This window comes from Notechis scutatus, chromosome 10, assembly GCF_049901735.1.
Source record: "Notechis scutatus isolate UNSWTSFEM ecotype Mainland chromosome 10, rNotScu1.2, whole genome shotgun sequence".
Classification (NCBI taxonomy): Eukaryota; Metazoa; Chordata; class Lepidosauria; order Squamata; family Elapidae; genus Notechis; species Notechis scutatus.
Window position 1 is genome coordinate 8,712,216 of NC_142018.1, and position 15,511 is coordinate 8,727,726.

At 41.2% G+C, this 15,511-nt stretch overlaps 2 protein-coding genes across 4 annotated transcripts in view; one reads left to right on the top strand and one right to left on the bottom strand.

Annotated features, from left to right (window-relative positions):
* Positions 1 to 15,511, top strand: part of TENM1 (teneurin transmembrane protein 1) — a 441,878-nt gene that overhangs the window by 360,015 nt on the left and 66,352 nt on the right. For 2 of the 3 annotated variants that reach the window (XM_087972076.1, XM_087972077.1), the window contains exons 18-20: positions 964 to 1,107; positions 11,990 to 12,239; positions 13,461 to 13,481. In XM_087972076.1, the coding sequence (XP_087828202.1) occupies positions 964 to 1,107; positions 11,990 to 12,239; positions 13,461 to 13,481 (415 nt within the window). The remainder of the gene's footprint in view (positions 1 to 963; positions 1,108 to 11,989; positions 12,240 to 13,460; positions 13,482 to 15,511) is intronic. The other variant, XM_087972078.1, reaches the window with a different exon arrangement.
* CYSLTR1 (cysteinyl leukotriene receptor 1) overlaps positions 1 to 15,511 on the bottom strand; it is a 650,975-nt gene that overhangs the window by 356,509 nt on the left and 278,955 nt on the right. The window lies entirely within an intron of this gene.

The following is a 15,511-nucleotide window of genomic DNA, read 5'->3' on the forward strand; positions in this document are numbered from 1 at the left end:
GTTTAGTGAAGCGGGAAAAAGTCTCAATATGTCATGTGACACCACCATGACGCCATGAGTTTGACACCCCTGGTTTGGAGGGTGGTTGAAGCACTTGGAGGTTTATCTTGTGTCCTCAGGGTCACCTGAGTAGTGGTCCTGGTTCCTGTAGTCTGTAATTTTTTTCCTCTGGAAATCCAGTGGTTATTTTGGGGGTAGGCAGTAATGATGGGGAGTCAAAGTTTAAAACAGCTTCGTGTCTTTGTGTCTTCATGGCTTTGTGTCATGATTAGCAGCCATCCAGCAGAGAAGTTAACTTTCCTAGCATCTCCTCCTTGTATAAGAACATAGGAGACTCTCTTGTGCATAGGGTGCTGGGTTGAAGGCTAGCAAAGCTCACGTTTGAGACCCGAATGCTGCCTTGAGGCAGGGTGAGCTCCTGTACTTTGCTCCAGCTCTGACAGGATCTCCCAGTTGGGCATCGTCCAGGCAACGGTGATGCCACCAGTAGTGGTGGGATTCAATTTTTTTTTACTACCGGTTCTGTGGGTGTGGCTTGGTGGGCGTGGCAGGGGAAGGATACTGTAAAATCTCCAGTCAGAGGTGGGATGTGCCGGTTCTCCGAACTACTCAAATTTTCTGCTACCGGTTCTCCAGAACTGGCCAGAACCTGCTGAATTCACCACCTCTGCACCAGCTAATCCTTTCAACCTGGAAGCACCAACACAAGTACATCGTGATCTCTTACTAATCCTTCTAAGATGGCTTCTACTCCATTGCTACTAGACCATGTCTTTCTCAAGAAGAATGGATGAAATATGAATCTTTTTTTACCATATTCAAAATCAAATACGCAAAGACACTAAAGTTGTAAGACATTTTTCTCCTGGAGTACAACTTTACTACCAGTTGCCTGCCCTTTGACCCACCCTAGGCCATGGATGAACTACTAGCTATGATCTGTTGTATTTTATCTCTCCGCAGTCTCGGTAGGGTACGAATATGAGAGCTGTCCTGACCTGATCCTCTGGGAGAAAAGGACTGTGACATTGCAAGGATTCGAGTTGGATGCTTCAAATCTGGGAGGCTGGTCTTTGGATAAACACCACATTTTGAATACACAGAGTGGTGAGTATAATCCTTATTCTTTTATTATTATTATTATTATTTTATTAGATTTTATGAAGCTCAAGGCAGCTTACATGGGGATTTTCCCACAATATTGTGAGGTAAGTTGGGCTGACAGAAAGTGACAACCCCAAATTTAAGTCACCCATGGCTGGGGCTGGATTTGAATCTGTTTCTTCCTAGCCCTACTCTAAAAGTTTAACATCTGTGCCACACCTGGAAACAGATTCCCCCTCCCTGACAGAAATGATGAATGTTTATAAATAGATTGTGCTAAATTATGATTGATTTTGAAGTCTTGTTTCAATGAGCTATGGAAATCAGTAGAAAACGGGTACATCTGCATATTTTGAAATCTTGAATTTTAATCTCATCTTGAGAGTCCTAGCATTATATTCTTGGGGAATGCCTTGAAAGCCTTTTACTCCAGCCATGTACAGAATCTTCCCTTTGATGAACGTCTGTTTTTGCTTCAGCATTTTCAGGAAAGAACATATAGGACATCCCAGGGAATTTGCTGCTGTAGAAAACAAACCTTATTGGTTAAAAAAAAAATCTTTCAATGATTATTTGAAACAGGTTTTCCTATAATTTCTACCTCTGGGTTCAATGAAACAACAAATCAAATTGGAATTACTATGGAATTATGACATTTGAAGACACCTCTTTCATTTTATCAGAATAACAGAATTGGAAGGGATCTTGGAGGTCTTCTAGTCCAACCCCCAGACAAATGGTTGTCCAATCTCTTCTTAAAAATTGTGAAGCGCCCACAACTTCTGGAGGCAAACCGTTCCAGTGATTATTTGTTCTGTCAGGAAATTTCTCCTTAGTTCTAGGTTGGTTCTTTCCTTGATTAGATTCCATCCGTTGATTCTTGTCCTGCCTGTTGGGCTCCGAGTGAACCCAGAGCCCATCAGCTCCAAATATGCCTCGCAGCAAATCAGCTGGCCATGTCACCTTATCTCGGCTGCCTCCAGATCTGTATTTCTGCTGGTGTACTGGCCGATGGCTTTGGAATGACTCAGCAGAGCTGAGGATCGATTCTGCAACAACTGCGGGGCTGCTGGAAATGGCTCTTTCCATGTAATGATGTGGTGCATATTGTTAAAGGGGGTTGGGGCACATATAGGTGGTAATTAAGCCTTAGGTTTAAACATGGTGAAGGTGGCACCAGGTGAGGATCAGTTAGTGAGGGTTAGAATAGAGTAGGGATGCAGGCATGTTATAGGGTTAATAGCATTTAGGGATAATGGGTTAGGTATGGCCAGAATTAGAACTGTGTATAGGCCTGGGTGTGGTGGGGTGTGCCTCATCATAATGGTAATAAAAAGAAAAGGCGCAAACTCAAACCCAACTCTAACCATGCATGGCTTTTAGCCATTCTTGTCAGAGAAGAGTATTTGTTGTTTGCTGAGCTAATGAATAAACCACCATTGCACTAAAAACAGACATGATATTCTTCCGATTAAAATCGAATTCCGATTTTGGGAATCGCACCCCTTCCCCCCCTTCTTCTCCTCCTTCCCCTCCTCGGAGGCCCGAGTCAGGAGTTGCTACCACTGGCGCAGCTCTGCGTGGCTCCAGTCCGCGTTGCCTCAGGAAGGGAAAGGCAAAAAGGAAGAGCCGTGGCGGCGCTTTGCAATGGCAGCAGCGGCTCCTGGTTTTGCCTTCCCTTCCCAAGGCAACGCGGGACTGGAGCAGCATGAGCGCGCCAGCGTAGCAACTCCTGACAAGCCCAGCTGGATACCTGAGCGGAGCCGGGCGGGCGGGCAGTGCGGCGGAGCCCGGGCGGGCGGGCGGTGCGGCGGAGCCCGGGCGGGCGGTGCGAGCGGAGCCCGGGCGGGCGGTGCGGCGGAGGCCGCTGAGCGGCAGGAAAAGGAGCTGGGTAGCGATTTCTTGGCTCGCGGTGGGGGGTCTCTTTTGGCCGGCCCCGATTTTTTTCAGAGGGAATATCATGCCTGTACAAAGGAGCTGGAGTTTGTATTCATTTCAGGACAAATCTTCAGTACTCAAGGACTGGCCGAGAGAAGGTTAAAGTTCACTCGGAGCCCGTCACTGCCTTCAGTGCTTTGGAGAATAGGTTCCCCCCCACCTTCTTTGTGGCAGTCCCAAATTTTGATTATTTGATCTTCTGGTAAACATAACCTGGTTCTTCTAGCCATTCCTCACATATCCTGCTTTCATTCTAGTTGTCTCACCTATTCAAAATCTCACCTACCTTTGGACACATTTCAAGATATCTATGAAAGTGGATTTTAGTTAGGTAACTCTTGCAAGTTTGTCTCTCTCTCTTTTTTCTTACCCTTTTTAGCAGGAATGTCTCATTTCCGAAAGGAATTAAATATTTACTGAGCAAGATTGAAATATTGCTGTGAGCGCTTGCAGAATAGAGTAAATCTAGGGGGGAGAAATGAAGTGATGTAGATGTGAAATAACTGAACCCATCATTTTTAGTTCCCAAAAGTGAGTCATACTTAAATTAGTTCAGAGAGACAATTCTGCTACTTTCTGCAAAGCCCACTCTCAACTATTTTTATATTAGGAAGAGGATATCAAAACTTATAATCCTACCCAACTCTTCCCCCTTGTAATTTGACCACTGGGATAAACAAGAAGTTCTTAAATTTCATTAGCTGAGAAGTCATGAATTATTCACCGCTTAATCTTTTCTAAAAGAGCAAGACAAAGTGAGGGGAAACAATCTGTTTGTGATTAATGCCGTCATTCCAACTCTGAAAATATCACTTAATTTAAGTTAGGCTGACCCATATTGACATGAAGGAATACATTCGACATGATTTTTTTAGTTGCAAATGTCCTTCCTTCCAAAGTTTTCAGCTGCTTCATCTAAACACTTTTCTCTGTCAGGTACATACCGGTAGTCCTCAACTAACAACAGTTCATTTAGTGACCGTTCGAAATTACCATGGCACAGAAAAAAGTGACCCAATCATTTTTCACACAACCGTTGCAGCCTTCCCCATGATCTGTTCAGAGTTTTGCAGCATAAATTCAGCACCAGAAAAATAAACACAGATGGCTGAGGCTTCATTTAACGTCTTTATAAACACATAAAGTAAATTTTACAATACCAGTTATAGATTTCTCTAACATGGAGCAAACTCAGACAGCAGCAAACATGTTACAAGTACAGAGCAGAACAGCAACTCAGGGACTCAGAAACAGACATTAGTTTCACTTTAGTTCAGCAGACAAGCAAGACACACAACAGAGGAGAGAAGCAGTTTCATTTTCAATAGACAGACTCAGAGCTTAACAGAGCTGCAGAGCTTAATATAGAGCCACGCCTAGGCTACTTCTAGTTTCAGCTTCCAGCCTAGGCTACTTCTAGTTTCAGTTTTCAAACAGTCCTCATTGGCTGACCTAGTTGCTATGCCTATTCATTGGCTGACCTTGTTACCATGCTCTATTCCAGTTCATGAATATACTCTGACATGATCACATAATCAAAATTCAGATGCCTGGCAAGTGGCTCGTATTTATGAAGGTCGCGGTGTGCCTGGGGTCACATGATCCCTTTTTGCAACCTTCTGACAAGCAAAGTCAATGGGAAATCCAGATTCACTTCACAACCATGTTACTAACTGTTCTGACCCAAACCCTTTTCCAATAAAACAAACACGAACCAAAGAGAACAGAAACCTTTTAATGATTCTTTCGAATCCCCAGTTAAAAGGCTGCTGCAAAATAATTAACTTTGATAAGCACAAGCCTTGCCACAACTGTGTGAGGCTGCCAAGAATAACAGATAAGGTTACCTAGAAATATTTTACAGCACAAGAGTTTTCAAATACCAACTAAGATACTGCAAGGTCCACAAGGCTGGAGTTTCTAAATGTCTTTGCTTCCTGCGAAGAACGTTCACTTCACAGCTGGTTTTTATCTTCTTGAAGGAGGGGCCATTACCTTGCAGCCTTACTCCTGAGTCACCCATGCTGCTGCAGCTGCTTTTTCCTGCAAGCAACCCTGCGTGCACGCGCACTTGGCACAGGCTCCTCAGGAACCTCCTCATCGCTGCTGCCAGCCCCCACAATCTCTGAAGGCAAGCAGTCCACTCCCTGATGGTCCTGGCCCCTCATCTGAGTCCTCGCTCTCCTCAGCCGTCTGCACCTGCTGCCGGCTAACCACAACACTAACTTAATAATTGATTCACTTAAGAGAGGAGCCCCCAAACTTGGCAACTTTAAGACTTGTGGACTTCTGCTCCCAGAATTCCTCGGCCAGCTATGCTATGCTATGCTGTGCACAAGTCTTAAAGTTGCCAAGTCTGACTTAAGAAGGCAAGAAAGGTTGTAAAATGGGACAAAATTCATTTAACAACTGTTTCACTTAGCAACATAAATTTTGGGCTCAGTTGTGGTCATAAGTCAAGGACTACCTGTAACTGATAGGAAAAGAAGCTGCTAATGCCATCTTTGTTTGCAAACAAGAACTTTTCCCACAAAGTATGTTTGCAGTTTGCAAACAAATTGCTTATTTCATTTGTCTTCGGTATCAAATGCATGTTTCCCCCCATTTTATTGGTATTTGTCATCAAAATCTTTGTCCCCTAGGGACATATTTCAAGCCAAGCCGGGGCTCCTAATTATATGCTGTCATGGCTGAGATAAAGATGGAAATATCTTTATTCATGTAACCATAGAGGACAGCAAGAGCTCCTGTCATTTCTATGGATTTTTTTAGTGCCAGGGAAGAGATATCTGTCTAACTTAAGCACCCTGGCCTATTGCCAAGCTGCTCTTATATATTTGGAAGAAACTCCAAGAGGTATATACACCTTCTCCCTTGTTACTCATCCATAAGTTGAAAACTTAATATAAACCAAAATCTGGAATATCTTACCCGATTCAGTAGTTTCAGCTACTAAGTTTCACAGTTTTAATTCTAAGTTAACTTCTGTGGACCTCCACTCATATTTAAGATGTTCCTAAGAGTGTCTATGGAGATTCTCAGTCATCCAGGTCAGTGGTTGCCAACCAGTAGGCCAGGGACCACTGGTGGTCTGTGAGAAAATTTTGCTGGTCCGCAGAGAAATGTCCCCCCTCAAAGCAATTAATCCAGGCTGTGTGGAAATTCAAGGCTGCACCATCCACATGGCCCACCCACCCGCTGCCCCCCCCTTCAGCCGAGCGCAAACCTTACCTTGAGTAGAGCCATGAGAACTGGAACTGGAAGGTAAGACCAATGGCAGGGGAGGGAAATCCGCCCCGGGGTGGCTTGCTGACATTGGTGGGAAAGTCAGTCCCATATTCCAGAGCTGCAGGAGTCACAGGACTGGCCCTTGGGTCATCCCGGAGCAGCTCTTCCAGTCCATGGCAGGCCGGTGCACCCGGGTGGAAGAGCAGCTGCTCCGGGATGACCAAAGGGCCAGTTCTGTGACTCCTGCAGCTCTGGAATATGGGACCAACTTTCCCACCAACGTCAGCAAGCCACCGTCAGTTGAAACTCATATTAGTTGTCTGCAGGATTTAAAATTATGAGTTTGGTGGCCCCTGAGTTCCAAAAGGTTGGTGGTGCCTGACCCAGGTCATGGTTGTCCCAAAGGTGCTTTTTTTTTTTTTTTTTTTCCTTTGCAAGAGGCAACTGGACTTTTTAGTTTTTCTTTGAAGACATTTCGCTTCAAAGCTTCTTGGATGAGAAGCGAAATGTCTTCAAATTAAAACCAGAAAGATCGGTTGCCTCTTGCAAAAAAAAAACCACCTTTGGGAGTTCCTAAGGGCGTGTGTGTAAGTGCACTAATATGCCTATTGTCCCTGTCACGTTTTTTGTTGGTTTTTTTGCTCATTGGGATTTGTAATTTTCATTTGAGGAATAAATAAAATAAATGATGTTATTTCAGTGTTTAGCTCTTTATCTCTGACATTAAATGCCAACCAGTCTGTAAGTTTCAGATATGACGAAGACAGTGACAGCCATGTGCAAAACAGGAGCCAACATTTTTTAAGTTTCCTGCAGTGAAAACTCTTGATGTGCTTAAGGAAGAACTTGGGAGTTTAAAAGTCTCCCTGTTTTCAGAACTTCTAGGCAGCTTTTCAAGACTTTTGGAGAGGCCCATGAAACATTTGTAGTCCTAATTCATCAATGTTCTTGCAGTGACCCCTTTTACAAAGGTATTGCCCGGGGTGACAGTCCTTGATGTGCTTAAGGAAGAACTTGGGAGTTTAAAAGTCTCCCTGTTTTCAGAACTTCTAGGCAGCTTTTCAAGACTTTTGGAGAGGCCCATGAAACATTTGTAGTCCTAATTCATCAATGTTCTTGCAGTGACCCCTTTTACAAAGGTATGGCCCGGGGTGACAGTCCTAGTGTAAGACTATGATTGTGATAAGTCTAGAGAGAACATTAATGCATCACTTGTCTGTAGCCTTCAAAAGCCATGGGCATATTACTGTGGAGATCCTGTGGGATTTCATGCTTTGCAGTTGAAGCTATTCCTTGTTACCAGTAGTTGAAAAGAAGCGCTAGGCAAGGCTCAGGAAAATAAATAAAGCACCTTGCTGGTGAAATAATAGGGCACTTTACAGCCCTAAACCTAATAAGCATGGTTCATCCATCCTTCTTAATGGGAAGGATGTACTGATAGCTGAAGGCAAAGCTACATCCTAACAATATAAGTCAAGAATTTTTATATACCATTCTTGGTAAGAATTTTTTTTTTAGCTCTTTAAAGACTAAGAAGTTTAGTGTCACATCTTGAGATACGCAGGATTAGAGAAGGGGGGAAATGATGAAAAGAAAAGTGGGAGGAATTTTTACAGGCATTATTTGATGGTGAAGCTTTTTAATACGAGCTTTTTAATGTGATGGGGACCTTATTTTTATTTCGCCCATGAGAAATGGAGCTACATTTTCTCATGAGTTTAGAAGGAAATGGAAGACTTCTCAACTGAGATTTTGGGTCTGGATTTTTCAATCTGCAATAGCCACCGTTCTGGATAAACCGTTCAGAATTCTCATTAGCATTATGGGGGAGATAATTTCTAGTGCGGAAACAAAAGCAATATTTAGACAGTGAGTGGGACTTTTGGTAGATGTTACATGTGCTTTTTGTGGGGTTATATGTAATCGCTCAGGGGTGGATTAGATCAGTCAGGCTAGGAGAGGGGAACGAATGCAATTATTATCCCTCAAACTGTGAAGGGTAGAAAAATATCAGATCAAAGGGTGTCTCTTTCTCCAACATGAATAGCCACAGGAATTAGGAGAGAAAAAGCGATGAAAGAAATAAAAGGGAAACCACTTGAAACCCAACAGAAAAAGTAGAGTGCAAAGCAAGCACATTGGTAAAAAGGGGGGAAATTGTTGCATGATAATCCTTCTGTCACAAACACTGGGATGTTCTCTCAGTTATTCACCTTCATAAGGACAACTCATTGTCTTCATTTGGGACATTATCAGGATCACCAACCAGCATCTCCTATAAATGTTCAATTGGCTAGCTATTCTGACCATTCATTTCAAGTCCCTCCCAATTCCAATATGCAACAATCTCAATTCTTCTTCTTCTTCTTCTTCTTCTTCTTCTTCTTCTTCTTCTTCTTCTTCTTCTTCTTCTTCTTCTTCTTCTTCTTCTTCTTCTTCTTCTTCTTCTTCTTCTTCTTCTTCTTCTTCTTCTTCTTCTTCCTCTTCCTCTTCCCTCCTCCTCCTCCTCCTCCTCCTCCTCCTCCTCCTTGTTGTTCTTCTTCTCCTCCTCCTCCTCCTTGTTGTTCTTCTCCTTCCCCTTCTCCTTCTTATCATTCTTCTTTTCTTTCTGCTTCTTCTCCTCCTCCCTCTCCCCTCCCTGTAGTACCAATGACAAATATGAATATGTTGTCCCCTGCTTTGAAAGAGTAAGTCATACTGGAGATTTTTAATGGTGAGAAAATGGAATTTCCGGAATATTCTTTCCACCATGAACTACAACCTTAGAAGACAAAGACTTTGAACAATAAAAACAAGAAACCTAGTATTTTCAACAAGAAAAAAGGGTGTTCTCCACTTCTCTCACTCACTGATGAAAAGGGAGTACATTTGATCAGAGAACTGTTCATCCCAGAGATAAATACACTATAGGAGGTGTTGGAGTTTTCATTCACATCTGTCAGCTTTCATTCCAGGCTGAATATTGGATTTGTACTGCAGCTTATGGTTCTTTCCTGGAAAAAAAAAACAAATCAGAAAACTTCTCTATTTACCTCTGTTATGAACAGCAATGTGTTCTCACCTTTCTTTTAAGATTGATTAGTTTTTCAGGTACTCTTTTCACACAATATTCCCCACCATATTAACTGCACAGGTGGATTCCAGGTAGGTACTCTTTACACATAGGGAAAAAGAAAATTTTAGCAACTTGAAGGGTGGTTGGCTAACTGATTTTTAAAAAGCGTACAAATAAGTGCTTACTAGTGGTTTTTCTAACTAGTCTTAGATGGGCATAATCTAATACGTTTGGAAACATATTAGCCTGTTCAGACATTAGCTTCGTGGATTCAGTCCACGTGGAAGGGTTCAAATGGCACTGTAGAGAGACTAGGCTCTGTCAACTCTTCAAGAGAGGAAAGATGATGAGAGAAATAACACAGGGATTGCAGAAATAATATCTGAAATGTATTTCTCTTGCTTTCCTATTCTTCCAGGCTAGGTTCAAATTTTACTCACAGTTGCTGCTCATTTCTTCATTTCCACATCTTTCTACATTTCTTTCGCTTTCTGGAAGCTAATTAAAATGGAGCTGTTCTGGAGGGCTTTTTTAAAATAGTTAAGAAAGAGCTATATATTGCTTAGGCAAACTCGTGTTTTTTTTATTGTTGTAATTACATTTATCATAATGCCATGGATGTTTTATTTTCTATAAACTGCCAAAATTCACAAAACTGAAGTGGGCCTCAGATCTGACAAATAAGCATGCAAATAAACAAGATGATACTATTTAATTGTGTTATAAAACCACAAGAAGTTTTGTGGCCTCTTAAAAACTGATTTATAAGAACACACATTCCTTGGTAGTCTGGCTGATCAGATAGATACACAACCACGCGGCTTATTCATGTTTGTAAAAAATGCTCATAATGCTCTTTCCGAACTCTTCTTGTTCATTGTGGGGTTCGGACAATGTGAGGCTATTTCACACCCCAAGATATAGGCGAAAACAACAACTTTTGTCAACTCTCCCCAGTTTTAACTCTGATATGGCTAAGCAAATGGCCATCTTTCATATCACTTGCTTTAATTGTGCTTTTTTTAAAAAAAGAAAGCATTAATACAGGTAGTCCTCAACTTACAACAGTTGATTCAGTGACTATTGAAAGTTGAACGACACTGAAAAAAGTAGCTTATGACCACTTTTCACACTTTCAACCGTTGAAATCATTCCTGCGGTCATGTGACCAAAATTCAGATGATTGGCAGCTGACTCATATTCATGACGATTGCTATTTCCTGGGGTCACGCGAGCTCCTTTTGCGACCATCTGACCGGAAAGTCAATGGGGAAGCCACTTAACAACCAGATTACTCACTTAAAAACTGCAATGATTCGCTTAACAAATGTGTTCAAGAAAAGTTGTAAAATGGGAGAAAACAGTCTTGCTTAGCAACAGAAATATTGGGTTCAATGGCAGTCACAAGTTGAAGATTACTTGTATTTACTGCAGAATCAAATGAACTATTTTTTAAATATATATGTTTCATTTGTAATTTTCCTTTAACAGCCATACATATTTTGTGGACAGTGTATTGACCGGGCCAATATACATTTTACACACTGCTAACAATAATAGTACAATTAACTATGCATAAACATCCAACTCCTAACCTTAACATGCACATTGTAATTATAGTAAATTCTATTATATATCAGTGTGTGTAATACTATTTTCCCAATTTGTACTTTCTATTTCCCCCCCTAATTTTTAATACAGTCAGCATTTTGAAAAATATTTTGTCTCTATCCATCATCTCTTGTTCTTTTTTTTTTAAAAAAAAATCAATTATTGACTTTTGGTAACTCTTTCATTGATTTGTCTCCTCCACCACTCCTTCTAGTTTCTCATCTATTTTCTGAGTATTTTTGTTCATCTTTTCTTCCCATTTGTTGGGGATCTTGTACACTCATATCTTTGTCTTTAAACAATACCATTACCTCCTTATGATTCTTTGTCACGTCTTTAAGCATCAATAACATTTCTTCATACAATACATTTGTTGTCCCATGTTGAGTCCTTTTGTAATAGTTTAATATATTAAGAATTATTCAATATACCGCCAAAATTCCCATGTCCCAATATCTAAAAACTCCAAAAAAAGCCAATCATTATTAAAGTTTAGTCAGTCCCACAATTATACCTCCAAATCCCCTAAATAGCAGTGCTGGGCTGCTGGGGGTTCGCAGGGGTTCGGGAGAGCCTCTACCTAAGATTCTGTACAGTTTGGAGAACCCCCAAATTCTACTCCTGGATGGCCCTGCCTACCCCTCCTCTCCCAGGAGTCCCCATGCGGACCGTTTTGGATGCGGAGGCTCGGGGGAAAAGGGGCCTCCCAGAAGTTTGGGAAGGCTGGAAATGGGCCCGTTTCCAGCTTCCAGAGAGCCTCCGGAGGCCGGGGAGGCTGTTTTCGCCCTCCTGGAGGCTCGATGAAAGCCTCCTGAGCCCGGGGAGGATAAAAACACCCCTCCCTGTGGTGCAGGAGGCTGACTAGGCCACACCCACCATGGCCACGCCCACCCAGCAACCGGGCAGAGAACCCTTTGCTGAAATTTTTGAAGCCCACCCCTAAATAGTTCTTGAGAGCTATAAGTGGATATTTTAAAGTCAAATGAACTATTATTGTACTGCTACAACTCTGGGTATCCATGCGTTTATCTTTATTTGTTTTGTAAATAACAGGGATTGTCCATAAAGGCAATGGAGAGAACATATTCATCTCACAGCAACCAGCAGTGGTCTCCACCGTCATGGGCAATGGGCACCAGAGGAGCGTCTCCTGCACCAATTGTAACGGTCCTTCTCACAGCAGCAAACTGTTTGCGCCTGTGGCTCTGGCGTCCGGCACTGATGGGAGCATATACATTGGCGATTTCAATTTTGTCCGAAGGCTTCTTCCTTCCGGAAACTCTATTAGCATCCTGGAACTAAGGTAAAAATATCACAGGAGCAATGTATTAATATCCTCAGCAAGGGGTATAGAAGGTATCTCTAGTTGTATCATCTTTCCTCTTTTCCAAAGCAAAGGGGGAAAAATCCTTACATTCAGAAAACAACATGTTAAAAACACTTGGCATCTTGTACAACTTATATATTTAGCTGACTCCAGTTATTAACAGAATATAACAGAGCTGGAAGGAATTCCTCCCCAAGCAGAAGACGCAATACCAGTCGGGACAAATGGCTGTCCAGTCTCTTCTTAAGAACATCCAGTGATGGAGCACCCACAGTTTCTGGAGGCAAACTGTTTCACTGGTTAATTGTTCCACTGATTGATTATTAATCTATATGTATAAAAAAAGTGAAATACCACTCATACATCATCACAAAATCTCCAGAACCGTAAATCCTACAAACTTGAAATTTGGCACGTATGTTCCTCTTGGCTTCTAGGTGTTCACTAAGAAAGGATTTTTCGAAATGACCATCAGAGCATTCGTATTTCGTATATTATTATTATTATTATTATTATTATTATTATTATTATTATTATTATTATTATTATTAACACGCTCTGATGCTAAGGAGTTCTACTCTCCCTCCACACCTGAAAAGAAATCTGTTCCAATTGCAAAACACAAGCAGAGGAGAGGAGTTTCAGTTTCAGTTTAGTTTTCACAGCAGCAACCCTCTTTCCTACAGAACAGTTGAGTTAAGCCAAGCCCAGGCTCCTTTCTGTCTCCTTGCTCACACAGCAAATACTGTTTCACTTTCCAAACAAGGTGCTAGCCAGATGAATACCAATGGATGCTGGTAGGCAGAGGCAGATTTTTCCCCTTATTTTCCTCCCCAAAAACTAAGCCCAACCACATAGTTTCATAGCGAAGCATGGGTATTGAGCTAGTAATATAATAATTACTGATTATTGTCACTTTTTTGTGCATGTATTTACCAAGATAAATGTGAATCACAACACACAGAAATAAACTAGCTCTTGTATTTTAAATGAACCCTACTGTTTCTTCAGGAACTTTTTTAAAAATAGATTTTATTACGAAGTTATGATTATTATGCAGATTCAATAAGATGCATGATGGCTAATATGTTACCTGCCTAAATAAATGTTTATGATCATTCCTGTTAATCCATTTATGTTATTGCATTTTCTTTCACTTTTTTTTTCCTTTGGCCTCTCTGTGAATCTCCATCCAAGAAACAGAGACACCAGACACAGGTATGAAAATTATGATCTTATGACCAGGAATTGGAGATATTTGGATGAATGTCCAAATGTTGTTGTATAATTATTATTGAGGAAAAGCAATCAAAATTATCACTCTCTATTGAAAAACCATATAGCAATTTGCCTTGCTCCTTATAAAAATTGCCAAAGTGGCTTTCCATGTGGCTCTTCTGTAAAACTTGTAATTTTGAATTATTTATAATAAAACAAGATAGAAAGAATTAAAAGTCACAGCATTTAAATCTGGAGAAAAAGATAAAGCCATGAAAGAGTTAATGGCTTTACTCTTAAAAAATGCATACAATTCTGGTTTGTTTGGCTTGTTAATGATATGAAAGCTTGGTCTCCATTTTCTCCACTCTAAAAAATACAACATGGTCCTTTCCATGTTAGAGTGCCTATTGAATTTGTTCACTAGAAATGGATGAGAGCATTGGTCACTTACTTGTAAGACTTTGCTGAAGAAAGTTTACAATTCTTCATAAGTAGAATGATGAGAACTTGACAGCCAAAATAAATAAGTGTGGGGGAAAAGCAAAATTGAAAACTTTTTTCCCAGTTCTAGCTTCAGGGGCTAATACAGCTGAATAAACCCTTAAATAAATGTGTGAAAGGCAACTTCTGAACAGAAGGTTGGAACTGGGTCTTCCCAATTACCAGCAGAAGCAACAAAACACTTTCTCTGTCTGGCTATTTTCCAGCATAATTTTTCTTTAGAGTTTGAGTCAGAAGCCTTAGCATCTGTTGCCTCATGGCAGTAATAAAAAAAAAAAGAATACTTTTTGGTGAATTTAGGGGTTTTTTTTTCCCAGTGGGGGACAAAAAGGGAGCTTGTGTAGAAAATGGAAATGAAAATTAGTGGAGGAATTCGTTGTTTTTAAAAAAAATTAATTATACTCACAAAGTGGACTCTACAGCATCTTGTAATACAGGAGTGTCTAATCTTGGCAACTTTAAGTCTTGTGGACTTCAACTTCCAGAATTCCCCAGCCTAGCCTACCTTGACATCACTTACTTTAAGACACAACCTTCTCCTATCTGATCTCAGCTCTCTGTTAAGATGTTTTTCCATGAAATTTGACTCTGAAGGTTTCGTTTAATACAAGGTAGATACAGAAAGCATTGAATTTATAATTTATCAATATCAATATAAGACCTCTAGGCTTTGAACTCCAAACTGGCAATAGTCTGTTATAAAGGTACGGCTTTTGTGGCTGACATTAATCAAGCAGTGATGAACAATTAGTCTAAATGATCACGGTCTACTTTTTTAGTGTCTAAAAGCCCAAAACCTCATTACAATGTGTTATATAAGCCTCGGTGGTGCAGTGGTTAGAGTGCAGTACTGCAGACTATTCTGCTGACTGTCAGCTGTCTGAAATTTGGCAGTTTAAATCTCACCAGGCTCAAGGTGGACTCAGCCTTCCATCCTTCTGAGGTGAATAAAATGAGGACCCCGATTGTTGGGGGCAAAAGGCTGACTCTGTAAACCGATTAGAGAGGGCCGTAAAGCACTGTGAAGTGGTATGTGCTATTTCCATTGCTATTGCCCTTCCTTCCTTCCTTCCTTCCTTCCTTCCTTCCTTCCTTCCTTCCTTCCTTCCTTCCTTCCTTCCTTCCTTCCTTCCTTCCTTCCTTCCTTCCTTCCTTCCTTCCTCGCTGCCTTCTCCTTTTCTTCCTATTAAGCTGTGATGGAGCAGTGATTCGAATGTAGTATTGCAGGTTAACTCTTCCCACTGCCAGGAGTTCGATCCTGACCGGCTCAAGGTTGACTCAGCCTTCCCTTCTTCCCAGGTGGATAAAATGGGACCCAGATTGTTGGGGGCAATAGGCTGACTCTGGAAACCGCTTAGAGAGGGCTGTAGAGCACTGTAAAGTGGTATACATGTCTAAGTGCTATTGCTATTGCTATATAAATATCACGCCCTTGATGAACAATATTCTGTTCCAAATAGATAGATGAAATAGCCTCTACCTGAGTCAAATAAATATTCCATTGTCTTGTTTTCAGTAGAACCTCC